General features: G+C 41.8%; 1 protein-coding gene across 2 annotated transcripts in view; it reads right to left on the reverse strand.

Moving 5' to 3' along the window:
• KCNK2 (potassium two pore domain channel subfamily K member 2) overlaps positions 1 to 17,990 on the reverse strand; it is a 74,824-nt gene that overhangs the window by 17,607 nt on the left and 39,227 nt on the right. Inside the window, exons 4-6 of one of the 2 annotated variants that reach the window (XM_056853221.1) lie at positions 13,152 to 13,312; positions 10,574 to 10,760; positions 1,978 to 2,117 (exon numbers count right to left, since the gene is read on the reverse strand). In XM_056853221.1, coding sequence (XP_056709199.1) covers positions 1,978 to 2,117; positions 10,574 to 10,760; positions 13,152 to 13,312 — 488 coding nt within the window. Of the gene's footprint in view, positions 1 to 1,977; positions 2,118 to 10,573; positions 10,761 to 13,151; positions 13,334 to 17,990 lie in introns of both variants that reach the window. The other variant, XM_056853220.1, reaches the window with a different exon arrangement.

Consider the following 17,990-nt stretch of genomic DNA (forward strand, 5'->3'; position numbering starts at 1 on the left):
CCCACAGCTCGTCAGCCACCAGCCCTGCTGCCGGGCCCTTCGCTTGTGGACGGGGCTGGGCCCCGCCGCCTCCCACATGCCCGGGGTGAGCAGCAGCAGAAGGAGGAGGATCCCCCGCCCGGCTGGGCCTCACCGCCACTGCCTCCACCCACCCCTTTCAGAGTGGAGCTCCGGCAGAAAGGAGGCCCGTCTGGCGCAGAGGGAAGGAGCCCAGCCTAGCTCAGCGCCCCTCTCTGCCTTCCTGCCTGGCTTGCCCAGGCCCCTAAGCCCCCTGCCCGGGGGGCGATCTCCCACCCGGTCTGCCTGCCCCGAGGTGGGGATGGGGCAGCGGGGCGAGGCTGTGGCGGCAGGCTTGTGAGCAGCGAGCAGGGTGGGGCAGAGGGCACCTCCTTCACGCCCACCCACCAGCCATGCCCCTCCGCCCGCACAGGCCCAGAAGGTGCTGGAGAAGTCGCCGGCAATGGCGAGTGTGGGCGCTTGGCTTCTGTTCTCCGCTCTCCCACCCGCCTGGCCGGCCGCGCACACTCCAGCTGAGAGAGGCAGGGGCGAGGAACAGCTGAGCTGTGGCCGCAGCTCAGCTGAGAAACAGAGGGAGGGGCCCAGAGGACCCGGGAGGCATTTTGCAGTGTTGGATGGGAGGCTCGGGAGGGGGCAGACGTTACTGCCGTTCAAGCAACTGCAGCGAGCCGCAAGTGCTGGCAGAGAGGGCTACGCGTGCCTGAGTGGGCACGCGTGCCATAGGTTCGCCAACATGGGTCTAATCTGACTGGCAGCACTTATTCAGGGTCTCACATCACCTACTACCTTATTAACTGAAGATACTAGAGATTGAGCCCTGGATCTTCTGCATATACCACTGAGCCACAGCCCCTTCCCCAGGAGCAAGTTTAACCCTTTGGCCCTCTGTTTTTTCACCAAAAAAAAGCCACCAAATTGCTTTTTAACCCTGTTGGGGGAAAATGGCTACCCATATTACTTTCCCTCAATTGTTCCTTTAAGCTGTCATGTACATCTTCTGGTGAAGCATTGTCACCTGTAACAAATCAGTAAAAGCAGAGATAGCTAAAAAGCAATTAAGTGCTTTTAGTGGTTATTCCTTTAGCTCCACTTGCTCATAGTTCTGAGCTCTGCAGTGAGCAACACTTGGGTTAAAGGAACAGTAAATCTCATGTGGGGGAAAGTGAAGTTCTGTTGTAAATCAATCCAACTGTTGCATCCTGCTATAAGTAATTACTGTTTTTCAATTATAGCTTCCAGAATCCCAAAATTCCTTGCTACCTTCATTGTCACATAGGAATTTCTGTTGTTCCACTGAAGAAATTTCATTGGTGAAACTTGGAAAGGGAAATGTAATTGAGGGATAACTGTAGCCACTGCTAGCTCTCTCTGACAGAACTGGTTATAAATTTTAGGATACAAAAAACTGAAAGGAAAAAAAATCCCATGAAAATTATAAACCTATTAAAGAAGCCCCAAACAACTGTAGAACTGGTAGAATTTTGTGTGAATGTATTAATGAATTGTTATTTGGCTTGAACAATTTCATATTGTGTTAGTAGAGAGAAGCAGCCCAAATAGCCCAGCTTAGCCCAGGCTAAACAGTGTCAGCCCTTAGTAGTACTTGAATGGGAGACCACCAAGGAAGACTGGGTTGCTATGCAGAAGAAGGCAATGGCAAACCACCTCTGCTCATCATTTGCCTGGAACGACCCAGGGATGGGTTCACCACGAGTTGGTTCGTGACTCGATGGCATGTTCTTCATATTGTAGAGAGGGAGCTGCATATAATTCTGTTAAGCAGTTACAAGAGTAATGCATTTTTGCAATTTTGCACTACACTCTTGCAACATTGTCTGAACAAAAACGTAAATATAATAAAAATGCTAAAGCAAACACACTATTGGTGAAAATGAAAGGTAAAATAACTTTTAAGTGAAAGATGTCTGTGCTAATGTAAATTCTGCAAGAATTCCTTACCTCTTCCTTGGTCTTTTTGGATAGAACTCTTAGCCAATCACCAATCATGCTCAGGACAGCAGCAAAATAAGCAAGGCCCACAAGGATCCAGAACCACACTACTGGTTTGTAGAAATCTAAATATTCAATATCACCTCCCCCTAGAAAATAAAGATTTTAAAAACACTTAAGTGAAGTTTATATAAATCTATGCTTTCGTACCTATACATCAATCATTCTTCTTCATTTCTGTTTAGTTACTGTATTTACTCAAAAGGAAGGCCACCCTGAATGACCTCCCCCAAAAAGTCATACCCCCCCCAAATTTTAGTAGACATAACTGTAACTTGTATGCAAATATAAGATCCCCCCCTTTTTTTTAATGGCACACTTGTAAAAAAAAATGCTTAGTCTTGCACTGGAGTAAATACTGTACTTATTAACTTTTTAAATGTTACATCGTTTACTATTCCTTGACAAATGAATTTGTTGGTCTTTGCGGGACAAACTTCCAACACTTCAACACAAGTTAGGAAAAAATGCAATAGAAAACAAAAAAGGCACAATCTATTCCAAGTTAAGAATTTGGCAGCCCCATTGATTTCAATGAGAAAGTTAAACACATGATTAAATCTCTCACAATAGATGCAATAGATTATGCTCATTGGTTTTCCCTTCTCCTTTACTTATACACAGCACAGACGTCAGAGAACTATACATGAACTCAAACAACTAACCATGCCATCCTAATTAAGTCTACTCAGAATCCTACAAAGGTCTATTAAATGGGGCTTACCCCCAGGGAAGTGTTTTTAGGATTGCACTACAAGGTACTCAGTCCCAGAATATTTAGGTTGAAGGCAAAAGATACAGGTCCTAATGCTATAAAAGATAAGGTCAGGCAACAACATTAATTTAGTAATAGCAGAAAGTGAACAGTGAGATCAAAAGGTTGCAGGTAAGTGGTATAAGAGGGCGCTCCAGCAGCGCTTTGGGCTCTGGGGATCAGGATTCATTTCTGGGTTGGGGAGGACAAATTAAGGATTCTACCAAAAGCTGATGATATTTTGGCAACTATTCAAGGCACATGAAGGATGAGACCACTTTTTCCAGTTCACAGGAAAGAGTGAGCACCATTTGAATATTTGACTTTGGGTGCTAAAAACATCTAAGGTCTCTCTCCTTCATATTTTTTTGGTCTGTGTGTACTTTTCATTGGTGTCTATTTGTGCATACTTCCATATTCTCTAAGTTAAGTAATGTCACCTAGTGGTAGACCAAGTCGACTGCAATAACTACAGCACTTAGTGTTCCCCTCTCTTTGAGGTTATGCAAGGCTAAACCTGTCATGAGTATTTAACACTGCTTTCAATTACAGGCTAAGCAATTTCATTGACTCTAGTACATTAGTGAAATTGTTTAAGTCTTCCTCTTAACATTCTTAGGCCACTGCTGTGGTCTGCAGTCGGCTGGCATCAACACCACTATACTGAACATAACCAATGAAGAGGACCTTTAAGACAGAGACACAGAAAGAGGCTCATTTGTGGCAAGTTCTCAAATGATGAACAAAATGCATTCTCATACTAAATACTACACATTGTTTAAAAAGATTACTTAACAATGTTAAGAATCTTGGCATTGACCAGGGCACTCTGATTCCTGGGTGGATGCTAGTGTGGGTGGTTATTTTCATTTTTGTTTCCTTCCATTTTTAAATTTTTCAAATATTGTATTTATTTCATGAATGATAAATATAATCTGTTTCAATGGGAAACACATATAGTTTAGCGTTCTGAAATTGTTTTATTTTCCATTCAATTGTGAAGGAATTTTCCACAACTATACCTCTCACCTAAGGGACCTTCCCTGCCGAATTTCAGACAAATAGGAGGAAAACTCCAATTTTAGTGGCAATTAAAATTTTAATTCACAGAAGCTGGAAGGCATTTGGCACCACAAGAAAGGCAGGCAGGTAGACAGCAGAGTAGGCAGTGACTTGATTTGACATGCCAAAAAGGACAGAATGGCAGAGCAGACATAAAAGTTTGCCTTTGGTAACCTAAGGAAGGGAGGTAGTATTATACAGCAGTCATAGGATGGTGTTTGGTATTGCAAGAAAACGTACACAGCAGCTACAGAGGCTTGCAGGAAGGGGGCATTTGGAAGCAAATTATTTGCTTTTTTGGATATCTACACTGTAGCAGAGGGAGGAGCCAAAGCCCCCTTCCATTTGCCATCCCTGCTGTTGACATTGATAACATCAGCTGCTAGAATACATGGAGGGAATCAAGGACTTGATTACTTCCATTAATTCATTAGGCATCTCTTTTTGGCAAGCTGACTCAATTTCCAGCTGCAGATGGAAGAGCCAGATTTCAGATTTCTACTTCGTACTAATTCAATGTACCATATTTTTCACTCCATAGGACACACCACTCCATAAGACGCACCTAGTTTTTAGAGGAGGAAAACAAGAAAAAAACCTTCTTTTCCTCCTCTAAAAACTTGTCTTATGGAGCAAATGCCGGCTGGGCGCGTGGCCGTCGGGACGGCGTGAGCCGGCGTTCCCCACCCCGACAGCCAGCTGGGAGGCGGGCGGGGCCGCACAGAGCCGGCCGGGCGCGTGCGCGTCGGGACCATAAGATGCCCCCCAGCTGGCCGTCGGGGCGGGGAAAGCCAGCTGGGAGCGCTGGAACAACGCGAGACGGCTTTCCCCGCCCCGACAGCCAGCTGGGAGGCGGGCGGGGCGCACAGAGCCGGCTGGGCGTGCTGGAACGGGGCGCACAGAGCCAGCTCACATCATTCCAGCGCGCCCAGCTGGCTCTGTGCGCACATTCGCTCCATAAGACGCACAGACATTTCCCCTCACTTTTGAGGAGGAAAAAAGTGCATCTTATGGAGCGAAAAATGCGGTAATTTCTTAGTACAACTTTGATTTTGTCAGCCAGTTTGAGCATGCCAATGGAAAGGTGGGATGCAATTTAGTAAACAAATAATACATTTATGGCTGAAATGCTCATCACTCTTTGATCTATAAGGAAAACAATATAGTGCAAAAAGGAAAGACATTGTCCCAACACATTGGGTGAACAGTAGCCCTGATGGCTTGGCAGGACCCAACACACCAAGAGACACCCTTCATTCTCTCCATCTGTTTCAACTGTTGATGTTATTGGTGTAAGTAGCAGGGATGTCAAAAGAAGGTGGGGGTGCCGTGATTGACAGAAAAGTGGGATAAAATTGTTCAGCATACACTGTCCACTCTATAGCAGCCAGCTTTAGCATCTGTAGAAAGCATTCATCTACAGGTGGATTTGGGGTATGAGGAGGAGGGAAGTTTGGACCTGGGTTTGGACACATCATGTCTTGAGGAAGATGAAGTGATGAAGAAGTTGACAATGAGGCTCCATCCAGTCTCTTTCCTCCATTATTCCTACAGGCCCTTTGGAGCCAAAGACAACAATCCTCACTAGTGTTGTAGGGAGGCAGGGAGAACTCCATAAACTGTGAGGGAACATATTCACGTAGGGGATGAATGCTTGGTTAACAGACTGCCTTTATGTGAAGAAGGTGTTGGGAGACTTTACATCATGTGTCATGACCACAGAGTCCACCATAATTCTGCTGTTGCAAGTCCAGGCAGCCAGTTGCCAGTAAGGATTAAGAGTACAACACATGGTACAAATTGCCACTGCATATCACATTTAGCAGGAATATGTGCCAGGCCTGCTCTGAATCACTGATGTGTGATTGTTTCTTCTCTGTTTTGTTTGGTTATTAGTATGCCCACCTGCATGCCATGCTGCCTAATGTCCAGGGGCAACAAGATTAACAGTAGCCTCTATATTTCCTGGCCTGCAATGCTACCTGATATTAAGGGTATGCATTCTGTATCCCCAAACAGAAATGATACCTGAAATTTCCTGTTTCATTTCAGGTCAGGAATACCCAAAGCAACCCCAAACAGTCATGGAATTTTGGGTTTTATGAACATTTATTTCCTGAAATTTTAGGAGTGTTTCTGGTTGGTTGGACTTACTGGAGCCCAGCAGCAGCAGCCAACCTGATTGTAGGCTCCTATTCTCCATCTCAGGCAGCAAGAGAATGAGGGAGAAAGAGAGAGAGAGTTGTAACTGGGCCATGGTGCTGATGCTGCCATGGACCTTTGAACTTTAAAAATCCACTATTGTCAATGGACAACAGACCTACTCCCCTCTGAAAACAGAGCGGGGTAGATCTGGCCACTAAGTCCAGATAACAGATCTACCTTCCATTGGACTCAACAGAGTAGACCTGGCCTCCAGACATCAAATCTTCCAATTTTTTTTCAACAGATGGTAGACCTAACATCTAGAGGCCACATCTACCCTTGTTGAGTCTAATGGACAGTAGACCTGGAGTCAACATTTAGAGGCCAGATCTACCTCCATTGTTTTTACTGGGGGGGGGGGAGACCTGGCCTCTGGTGACAACAGTAGAACTATAAAAGGCCACTGCAGGACTGGCAACTCAGCAGCAGCCAACTTGGCTGTAGGCTCCTGCTCTCCTGTGCAGGCTGCAGAAGTGGCAAGGGAGAAAGATGGAGTGTGCCCCACCTGAGCCAACTTTAAAGTTCCACTGTTGTCAATGGGTGATAGACCTGGAGTTTTTAGACTGTGTCTATTGCCCTCTGAAAACAATGGCAGTAGACCTGATGTCGAGCCTGAATACCAGGACTACCACCCTTTGAAAACAGTGGTGATACACCTGGACTTCAAATACCTGAAATTCCAAAATCTGAAAAAAATTACCCCAAACAGATTCCCAAAACTGGATGAATACTCTTGAAATGTTGGGATAATGATAATCATGCCATATTTGAAACACCAAAATGAAATGAAAATGAAAATAAATCTATACGAAGGTACAAGCAATATGCTCTGTGAAAGGTAACCCTACAACTAGAGAAAGGGGATGGAGGAAGAACCTCACAATACTTGTCTCTAGCATCTGGAAAGTCAATAGCAGTTCTAGAGGCTGAGGAAATGCTGCTTTGGAACCAAACCAGATCTCATATGGGATGAAGCTATAAAAAGCTTCAAGTGCCCCACTACAATGCATTTCAAGCACAGTAGATCTCCCCACAACAGACACCTTGTGAGGTAGGTGAGGCTGAGAGAGTTCAGAGAAAACTGTCACTAGTCCAAGGTCACTAGCCCAAGGAGTAAGGAAACAGACCCAGTTCACCAGATTAGAGTCTGCCAGTCACGTGGAGGAGTAGGGAATCAAACCAGGTTCTCCAGATTAGAGTCCACCACTCTTAACAACTACACCACAATTCAAGCAAAAGATGGCACAACCTAAACAAAAAAGCTCTCTAACTTTCGACCTTCACAAAGCAATTTATTTTTTGGGGAATGCATTCCTTTCAAACTGTGGAAGAAAATCTATTACTACTGTACCCTAATTCTTCAAAAGAAGATACAAGCTAGTTCTCAATTGCTTCTCTCACCTCATTTGTCAAATGATAAGTGCAGCACTAAGGTTTTTTACAGCACCACAATGACTTCGTCACTATATGGTCTCTTTTTTGGCTGTCTAGTACAGCAAAAGATAGCTTGTTCAGCAACATCACAGTGGAAATACATGGTCTCAACATCACCTGCAAACACATAAACATGAAATTGTCTTGTGCTGAATGCAGACCTCTGGTTGATCAAGGTCAGCATTTTCCACTCTGACTGGCAGAAGCTTTCCAGAATCTCAGGCAAAGGCTTTTCACATCACCTTCTACCAGGAAATGAACCTAGTACTCAAAGCAGGTGCTCAACTACTGAGTCATAGCCCCATCCCATAAGGACTTTGCCAGATCAAAGCCAAAGAATACAGATACTTTAGATAAGTTTTCATGATCGCCTATGCATTGAATCCCACTCAGATTTGTGCAATCACAAGAGGGAGGGAGATTTTCACTGATTCTTCCCTCCAGCAGCAGTCCTGAATGCTCTCTAAAATACTTCTCCTTAGAGAGGTCTTCCACAGGAGGGGGGATCAGCAAAAATTTCTCCCTTATGTTGCTTCCATTAACAAGAAACTGATCACCATATAAGTGGAAGTGTTCCTTTTAAAATTGAACAAATATATTTGCACAATTAAAACAGGCGCTATCAATACTTTCCTCCCACCTTCTCCGCCTATTCCATTGTTATTTCAAAAAAGATTCTCATAGATCCTACTCGCATTTCTAATAAAAGTACAAGCCTCTCCATTGCTATGTCATTTAACTCTCTATGTGTAAATTCTTCTGACACTTTTATCTCTGTAAGGATTCTTCAAGCCTCCTACTCAGTCCTTTCAGACAGTTAATTTTTTTCAAAGCACGTTGATAATGATGGATGAAATGTTTCAATGTTGGAAGATACCTGATTGATGGCTTAATTTTTTATAAGCCATCAATTAAAGGCAACACAAAAGAGTAGCAGTAAAAAAGAACATCAATGTCTACAAGAGAAAATATGCCAATATATATGGTAACAATCATTTTAAAACTCTGGTTGTGTATTTTTGACTAGACTAAGGCTGTATTCAGATATTATAATATACAGGGGTTTATGAAACTATGGTTTGATCAAATCCTGGTTATTTGTGATGACTGAATCCAGACAGTTGGATTGTGGTTCAACACAAACCTGAGATTTTGTTCTAGGGCCTATAGCTGGTTTGTTAACTTGTTTCCACTAATTCTGGTTTGTTGTGATGTCTGAACGCATATACCAGAGATGATTGAGTAGCAATGCCCCTAGCAAGAGAGGAGGTAAGAAGCAGACAGCTGGTTTGAACAAAAAATGGGATTTATTATCTATATATGCCATACTAGTCAGAGTTTGCTGCACAAAACACAGTTTAAACTGAGCTTTAGTTTATTCATTTCACACACATTCTGAGCTGATTTGCTCTGTACAGGTTCGGATAACACAGAATTAATGTAACATAGAATTGGACCCCTTGGTCCAATCTCTTTGAAATTTGTGGGTTATTTAAAGGACAGGTACCAGCAGCATTGCTGCAATTTTGGTTCATGAACCTTCAAAAACAATCCCCACCCCAGCTACCTGGAAAGTTTCCCCATAGGGAATAATGGACCTGAAAAAATCAGATTCCTGGGGAGGGGGGAGGGGGGAACGGACCCGAATCCAAACACCTTTTTGGTAATGGAATTTGGGAATAGTGGTATTTTTTGCATCCAATATACTCAAATCTGGAAAAAAAGGATATATTTTTTTGCACACCCCTACCCTATATGCCAGTGTAATTCATTATTTTTGGCATAACCTATCTCCATGGAAAGAGATAAAGGGATCATCTTCTACATGTATGGTTTGGGTAGAAAAGAATGACATTGATGAGGCCATTTTCACAATTCATAACAATATATATTTTCATGTGTGTGTGTAAAGTGCCGTCAAGTCGCAGCTGACTTATGGCAACCCCTTATGGGATTTTCAAGGCAAGAGACTACAGAGGTGGTTTGCCAGTGCCTTCCTCTGTATAGCAACCCTGGACTTCCTTGGTGGTCTCCCATCCAAATACTAACCAGGGCTGACTCTGCTTAGCTTCTGAGATCTGACGAGATCAGTTTAGCCTGGGCCATCCAGGTCAGGGCATATATTTTCATAGTCAGGTGTATATGTATATATGAAAACAACATATTCTGTTCTCTAAAGTGGCCTGATATGGCTTGCATGATCACTTCCTTGTATTAAATTGTAATGCAAGAAATCTAAAATCAAGGGTCATAGCTTTGGATCCTACTCTGACCATTCCAGTGTGCCCATACTGCAGTAGTTTCTTCTTGTTGTTCTGGGGTCTTTCCCCTACAACTATGCTTTCCAGGAAAAAAAATGTGGTGGTAACCTTGGAACAGGTTGACATAAGTGAGAGAACTGACTGATATGGGGAGAGAAGAGGAATAAAGTGAGCATTTATCAAGTAGCAAAGAACCAAGTAGGAAGAAAAAGACTAGAGTGCCTATACATTCTCAGATTTAAAGCAGTAGCACTTGACTATTTCATAGCAGGAGCCATGGCTCTACAGTGTGTAGGGTTGCCAACTCCATACTGGAAAATTCCTAGAAATTTGGGAGTGGAGCCTCGAAAGGCTTGGGTTTGGGGAGGGGAGTGACTTCAGAGGGTATAATGCCATACAGACCATCCTCCAAAGCAGCTATTTTCTCCAGGGGAACTGAACTGTATAATCTGGAGATCATATGTAACTCTGAAAGATCTCCAGGCTCTACCTGGAGATTGGCTGCCCTAGTGTATTTGTTGTATATCTGTTTCAAACATGATGGGGGTACACATCTCTTAATGCATAATATGTGAAATGGCCATAGATTCCTCTGTTTTGAATAATAAACAGAAATCGAAGAAACAAATGCTTAGTTTCAGAACTATCATTCTACTTCTCATGGGGAACTTTTTAAACGTACAAGGCTGATGAAAGTGACTTAAGGTGTATTGGAATGATTCTTCCCTTACAAGTTACAACAGTAGCCTAAACTAATTTAAATCCTGTATTATTATTATGCACAACTGTAAAAATTTTTTTTAAAGCAAATAGAAGAATTTGATCTCACCTGCTACATAGTCACCAAATCCAATGGTTGTTAAAGTAATAACTACAAAATAAATTGCATCTAGTGTATTCCAGCCTTCTATCCGCTTGAATGTGACTGCAGGGAGAGCAACAAACAGCACACAACCAAACAGTATGAATATTATTGTTGATATGATGCGAATCTTTGTCTGACTCACATTCCATTTCTAAGGGGGAAAGAATAAACAGGAGGAGGGGGAGAAAGAAATAATAATTCACTATTAGTAAAACATATTGCACTGTTTTGCTATAAATTCTCAAGGCAATGTTAAAAAGTTTAAAAATTGTATAACAGATACCACAGTGAAAAAAGAAGAATAAGAAGACAAAAGAATGGCTGAAACCCATTTTAAAAGACTAATGATTTTTTTAAAAAAAATAATTATACGTGGTGTACCTTTCTGGGAAATTGATTACAAACCTGCAGTGCAACCATGGAAATTACCCTGTCCCAAGGAAGTCTGCAGAAGCATTTGCACAGTGCCATCCTAAGCAGTTACACCCTTCTAAGCCCATTCAGAGCCTGAGGAGGGTGGGGATTGGAGAGGGGAGGGACTTCAATGCCATCGAGTCCAATTACCAAAGTGACCATTTTCCCCAGGGGAACGGATCTCTAGTGACTGGAGATCAGTTGTAATAGCGGGAGATCTCTAGCCACCACCTAGAGGTTGGCAACCCTAGCGATCAAGAATAACTACTTCACAGTATGAGGCTAGTATCATACAGGGGCTTTGATATGAGGTACACAGTGGTCTGAATTAGCAATGAACCAGCTCATAACAGGCACATATCATTCCCTTAAGAAGAATTTTTGAGTCAACAATAGAAAAACCACAATGCACGTAACTTAAAATGATGCAAAATATATACACTTAATTTTGTTATTTCTAGCCTTCTTATAAATTAGTCTCCTTTGGCTTCTACGTGTTTTGCCTTCCAGAAATTTATTTCCCAGGATAATGATAAACAATGTGATATTTATAGTAAAATTGCTACCAAAGCCAGTGCATGCACAAAGAATTTCACAGAAATGTTAATATAGTTTTTAGGGAAATGTCATTGATTTGAAATGAAATATAATGTATACTAGGTAATTAATTAGATTTCAGTTTCCTTAGGATCACTCTGTACATTACAACTACTGTGGGAAACACTGGTGGTACACTGCAGATTATATCTACACTCTATTTTCTTCAGGGAATAATGGTGTAACAGCAAAGCAGTTATCTGAAGATTCCTTTACTTTAGTTTTCCAAATACAAGTATCCAGTTTGAAGAATTGTTTCTTCTTTCTTATTTTTATATTGCTTTTATACACAAAACTGGACTGTAGCCAGGATGAACAAAAAAGGAATATTGCCCCAACTGAAGAGTGATTTGTCCCACCAAAAGAGTTTGTAAACTGATAATTTCCTTTTACAGATTTAGAGTTTGGTTTTAGAACAGGAGATTCTAACAAGATCAGGAGCAACTGGTGTCCCCTAAAAATGGCAGTGTTTCTAATTTTGCCCACCTGAACATGCATCCTCGTACTATCTACGTAAAATTCCCCCTGGATCATGGTGGATTTCTTCATATCACTTTCACCTTTATCATCCTTACATCATCCAGTCAAGAGCATGGCTGGGTACTTCTGCTAAGGGATTTGGTGCTGAATGAAAAATACTCAACCCCAGCTGGTTAGCCACCATGAGGTATTTCCCTGTCCCTCATTACACACCCAAAACAGCACTATGGGAACATGTTTGTATCCCAGGAAAGAACATACACTCACAGAATTACAAACCAACAAAAAACAACTGGAAACACCTTGTTAGCTGGTTTGTTTCCTGAAGTGTTTTAGGATGTTGTTTTAAATGCCAACTCAGTTCTGAATCAAACTGAGATGAACTGGCCCATCATAACAATGATTTAATTTCCCCTTTCCCTCATTTTCCTTTATGATGCTGCATTGATCAAGATTGCAAGAAGTCTTACAAGTATTTTAGAACCAAAGTCAATGTTACATGCAAATATGTGTATCCCAATTAACATTTTTAAAGTGGCTTCAGGAAGAAACAATGTAGGGTAGAGAAGCTTCTCCCTGTCCCCACTTCTCTTCTCCAGATTTCATGTGCAAATATGGACCTCTGCTGGAGGAAAGTAGGATGGGATGTGTGATTTGGAGCTGAGAACCACAAACAGAGAAAGTATTAAACGTCCCCTCCACTCGCCATTTCTTAAATTCACATAGCCTTCTTCCCCAAAACTATTTTGGAACAAGAAATTCCATCATGGTGATTACTAAGTGTCGGTAATCGTTGTTTAGATTAGCTCTTAAAGACAAGGGCAAACATTCCCCTCAACACGTTATTATGCAAAAATCAAATAGTCAATCAACAGTGTGTTGCTGTTGCTGTGCACAGTTTGATTTGAAAAGTGAGGAAGCTTTTAATGCTCTTTCCATCACATAAGGGTCATTTTACTATTATTTCATTATGTATTTACTGTTCTTTAAAATCATATTTGCTAAGGTACAGCTACTATTTACGTTTTAGGAAATTGTGCATCATACTCACAACAAATGTGTCTTCTACTTTGGCAATTCCCTTCCCAAATATGGTCCCTAGCTGATCTCCAACTCCAGCCAGCAGAAAACCAAAGAGAGGAATTCCTAGTAAGGCATAGATGATGCAGAATATCTTTCCACCTTCTGTACGTGGCGAGATGTTCCCAAATCCTAAATTACAAACAACTTGAGCTGTTGATAAATCAGTTAAAGGCATTAAATTACACATCTAATTAGTACTGTGGATAAGGAAACTTTAAAAACATTCCCTGGGAGTACATAAATCACATTAAAATAGTGCAACATCCACATAGAAATCTCACCCTAATTTGATTACTAAAATCACCTCAAACTAAACTGCATTTGAGATGCTATGTAGAATCAATCTGCCTTTCTAACACAGCTAGAAGACACTGAAGAACCCTCTTCATTTTCACATAATTATATTATTATAAAATTTTACTCAGCAGACTTCCAATTCATTTCAATTTTTCCTGGTATTTTCTGATCAAAACAGGGCCAAACACTCATAGGCAAAGTATCTGGCTGTGCAATCCAATGCCGTTATTCCAATTTAAGTCCATTGATTTCATTTGAGTTTAGACTGGAGTAACTCTACTGTAAAGAATCTAAATAATTACACACCTAACGCATAAAATTTACAACCACACTTACAGTGGGAAACCTCTTCCTTGCTAGTAACGTTCTTCTTGTTTTTTAATGGACATATGGATAACACAGCTTTTATTTAGTTAAGCAGAGGGGGCAGGACTAAGGCAGATTAGAAAGCCAAGTAGAAAAGACACAGATGTCCGGGCAGCCCATTACCGAGCCTTCAGCGGCCAGGGACGGCATGGCTGAGGCGCAGCCTCGGTGCCTCCAAAGCTGTTCCCCAGCCACTGAAAGGCTTTAGAAAGCCTTTTAAAGGCTTTCTAAAGCTGGCGCAGCAACACTGTCCTTTTAGTTGGGGTACCTGGGGCGAAAGGGGTCAGGAATCTGCCTACTGGCCCCAGATGCCAGTGCAGGGCTTTGTGCTGGTGGGAAGCCAGCGGAAGGCCCAGCCGGCGTCCCTGGGCAACACTGCTGAAGCAGCGCCTGGAGTATGGCATCTGGGTCCCCCTGCTGGCGTCCATGCCACCCTGGACAGCATAAGTGGCATGGGTGCCAGTGCAGAGGGCACAAACACCATCGCAGTCCCTTCCTGGCCTCCTAAGGACTTTCGTCCTTTAGAGTCAGGAATGGGCTGTGAGTGGTGAAACTATTCCCAGTCCCAGACTTTCAAAAGGAGTCATTGTTCCCATTGCCCCCTAATGCCATCTCAGGTGGTAGAACAGAAGGAATGATTCTCAAGGTAAATTTGTTTTTCCTCATATACTCCAGGATCTTATCTATTTTAGTACTAAAAAGACTTGATCCATCAAATGGGTTATCTTCAATTCTAGAGCGGGTTTCATTAGGCAAGGCTGTGGAATCTAACCATGAGTAACATCTCAAGGAGATGGCTGTCATAAGACTGCAGGCTAAGCAGTCAACCACATGTTTGGCACATGAGATCTGCTGCTTAGAAAGTTTAGAGGCCACAAGCTGTAAAAGTCTAGATAACTTCCATTTATCTTAAGGAAGGATCTCTAAATAGAAGGCAATACCATGCCAAAGGAATAATTGAAAACGGTGTCAGAATTGGGCCTGATAATTACTTATCAGAGGATGAGGACATCATGGTAATAGACCCCATGGAGGACAAAATCATGACAGACCCTGAGGTGCCTGGTCCCTCAAATTCCCATGGAGTGTCAGGGAAAATGAGGGACCCATGAAGGAGAGTACCCAATTGCCAAGGTTCCAAGTACCCAATTGCCAAGTACTGTACACAGAAAGGGCAGTTGGGAAATCCTGCTTAGCAGGAAAATTGGCAAATTGTTTTAAGTGCCTGGTCTTTCTGCCACACACATATTTGATGTTACTAACTAGAAAACCAAAACCAGACAGCAAAGTTCCATAGTAATTGTCAAATCAGAAAGTTTCCAACCATTCATGAATGATGGAAAAAATTTAGTTCAGATTCAGAGCATTTTGGGTATTAGAAAATAAGTGTTTGGTAAATTTCTGACTACAAAGCCCTATTTAAAAAAAGGTATAGGAGTGAAACCAGTATTCAAACTTGAAACACAAAGCCATGTCCAAACCATATGGACTAAATATCATTTCAGTTTCTCAATATTCAAGTAAGCTATTGTTTTACAATCACTAAAGAAATTTGCAAACAAATGGGATGCTGAACTGGTACATTAAATCCAAGGCTTCACTACTACTTGCCTAGCAATGACCACTGAGAGAATCCGTGGCTAAAAGCTATAGGTGCTCCTTTTATAATTTTTGGGTTTTTAAAAACCCTCAGTACATTTTTTCACAAACCCGGGGACCTTTTCAAGTTTGTGGAAAGATCTGTCTTGCCCATTCACAGCTCCAGTCACCAGATTTAAGTATCCAAAGATCTGGCCAACTTTGCTATCTGAATATAAGATGTAGTTTGGATCCTTATTCCTTTGGCTACTCTGTCAGTTGAACCAGCAGCCAAATTCAAAATTATCTGTACAATACCTTCCTTTGGAGAACTCATTGTATCTGGAGAAGCTTATTATAATGACAGTTCTAACAATGACAGTTCTAACAGGATGGACTGTGAGTTGGCACTACAAATTTGGGCGCTATTACAGTGTGAGAAGAAGGACGACCCAAATGTTCTATTTAATATGCCTTTCACTCTGGAGAGCTATTATGTGCATGGCTCCCAGTTCTGGACTTAGACTGAATCTGAAGACTAATCATGAGCAGAGACCCTGTCCCACTAAAAGTGAATGGAAAAGCTGAGTAATGCTTAAAAGACCAATAGCGACTTAATTAGCCTTCCCTTAGTTTGCTTTGCTAAAACTGAAGATAATTTACCTCCTTCTTACATAAAATACACGCCATATTAAGTATAATTTATTCAGTGCCTGGCACCTGAATTAATAATATACATTAATGGTTCACTCTCCTAGACAAGTGCATCTGGCACATCCATCACTGAACTAATAATTCAAACACACTAAACTGAGTGCTGTACTTAGCAAGATAATATTGTATAATTTTAGGAATGCAAGAGACTATATTTGCCTCTATCTTGCCTTGTCCCTTACTTCAATTTGGTAAAAGCTGAGTCTGGCAAGAGCGACTCGCGTATTCATTGTCTCATTTCTATTGCACAGGATCAGAATTTCCTCTGTCATAAAGGAAAATTGGAGTCCCGTACACTTTCTGAGCTGTGTATACTCACATTGCAAAACCATGGCCAGTTTGTTTATCCAGCCAAGGAAATCAATGTACATATAAGCAGACATCCACGCGCATATGGTCCAATGATAACCCCGTGCACAAATCACGTGTCTACTGGAATTTACATTTGAACCTGACTGCCATCTCTTCCACTAAACAGCTTTCAAAAGAATTACTTGTCAATGGAGTGTTGTGCATTCTAATGTTTTCCCAGATGCGCATTCCGATTACCATTCTGGTACAAATAGTCATGTGTAAATACCTCTTAAATTCGACTACACTAGACCAAAGCATTAATATTTGGATTTGACCTATCTTATATTAGCTCTAAATTGTATCTTAAAACACACTCAATAGTACGGAGTGTAATAGAATATTTCCCACAATTTATTAATGTTAAAAATATATACAAAGTTTTTTAAAAAGAAGAGGAAAGGAGAGAGATTTTTTTAAAAAAAGATCTGCAAGACAAAGTAGGTGTCCTAAATAAGAAAGAACATGAAATAAAGATCTGGGCAAGTCTTAAAAACTCAGCCAGCAATATGTAGGAAGAGTAAGCAAGAGAGAGAGAGAAAGCAATGATGATACAACAGCTTAAAAATCGCTTTCACATCAGCTGCTGCATTTAGTAGCAAATTCCGTGAGGATCTTATTTAGGAAAGAACATTGTCACATAATTACCTCCTTTTAATTCAGTTCATCGCTCAGCACTGTTTCACTTTTATTATGATTTGCATCCTTTCACAGTACTCACTATGTTTCTCATCTTGCACGTAACATTTCTCTTGTTAGTACAAATGTAGTATGCTATATTAGGATATTCCTATCCTTTGGCCCAGGCACAGAACAGGCTGGTGTCTGGGTGATGCCGCCTTTAAATAGGTGATGGGTCTATTGTCATCCATCCCCGACACCAGTGTCGTCCATCCCCGACACCGGCTGTTACTCTGCCCGCCTCAAGCGCAGCGATAGGCTGCAAGGTTATAAGGGTCAGCAGGAACGCCCAGCTACGCGGCAGGGGCAAGGAAAGCAACGCCCACTCCCCTGCCTCTCAGCTGGCCACAACGGGCGGCCATGGTAAGTCATGGCTGCATGCATTCTTGCAGTTATGTAGTCCTTTGAGATGCTGGCTTTTAGGAGAGTAATTTATTATATTTTTATTCTACCTTCCCTCCAAGGAACCTAAGGTTGTCTTCTCCTCCATTTTATTCTTAGAACCATTTGAGATACATTGGGCTAAAGAGAAAGTGCCAGTTTAGCTTCATGCCAAGTGCCAAGTAAGCTTCATGGCAGAGTGGGGATTTAAGCTCAGACCTCCCCAGGCCTAGTCCAGCATGCCAACCACTACATCACACTGGCTTTCAATCTGCAACGCTTGCATTAGGTACACAGAACAGGAAAATAAGCAAGCAACAGAAATGTGGTGTGGGGGAAAGTGTTCCCTTGCAATTTACTCCAGAGAATGAAGAAGCAAACTTGATATTTTAATTCTTATGGGTATTTAATTGCATGCTGTCAGAAACTTCAGATAAAA

The sequence above is a fragment of the Euleptes europaea genome, chromosome 7 (assembly GCF_029931775.1).
Source record: "Euleptes europaea isolate rEulEur1 chromosome 7, rEulEur1.hap1, whole genome shotgun sequence".
Taxonomy (NCBI): Eukaryota; Metazoa; Chordata; class Lepidosauria; order Squamata; family Sphaerodactylidae; genus Euleptes; species Euleptes europaea.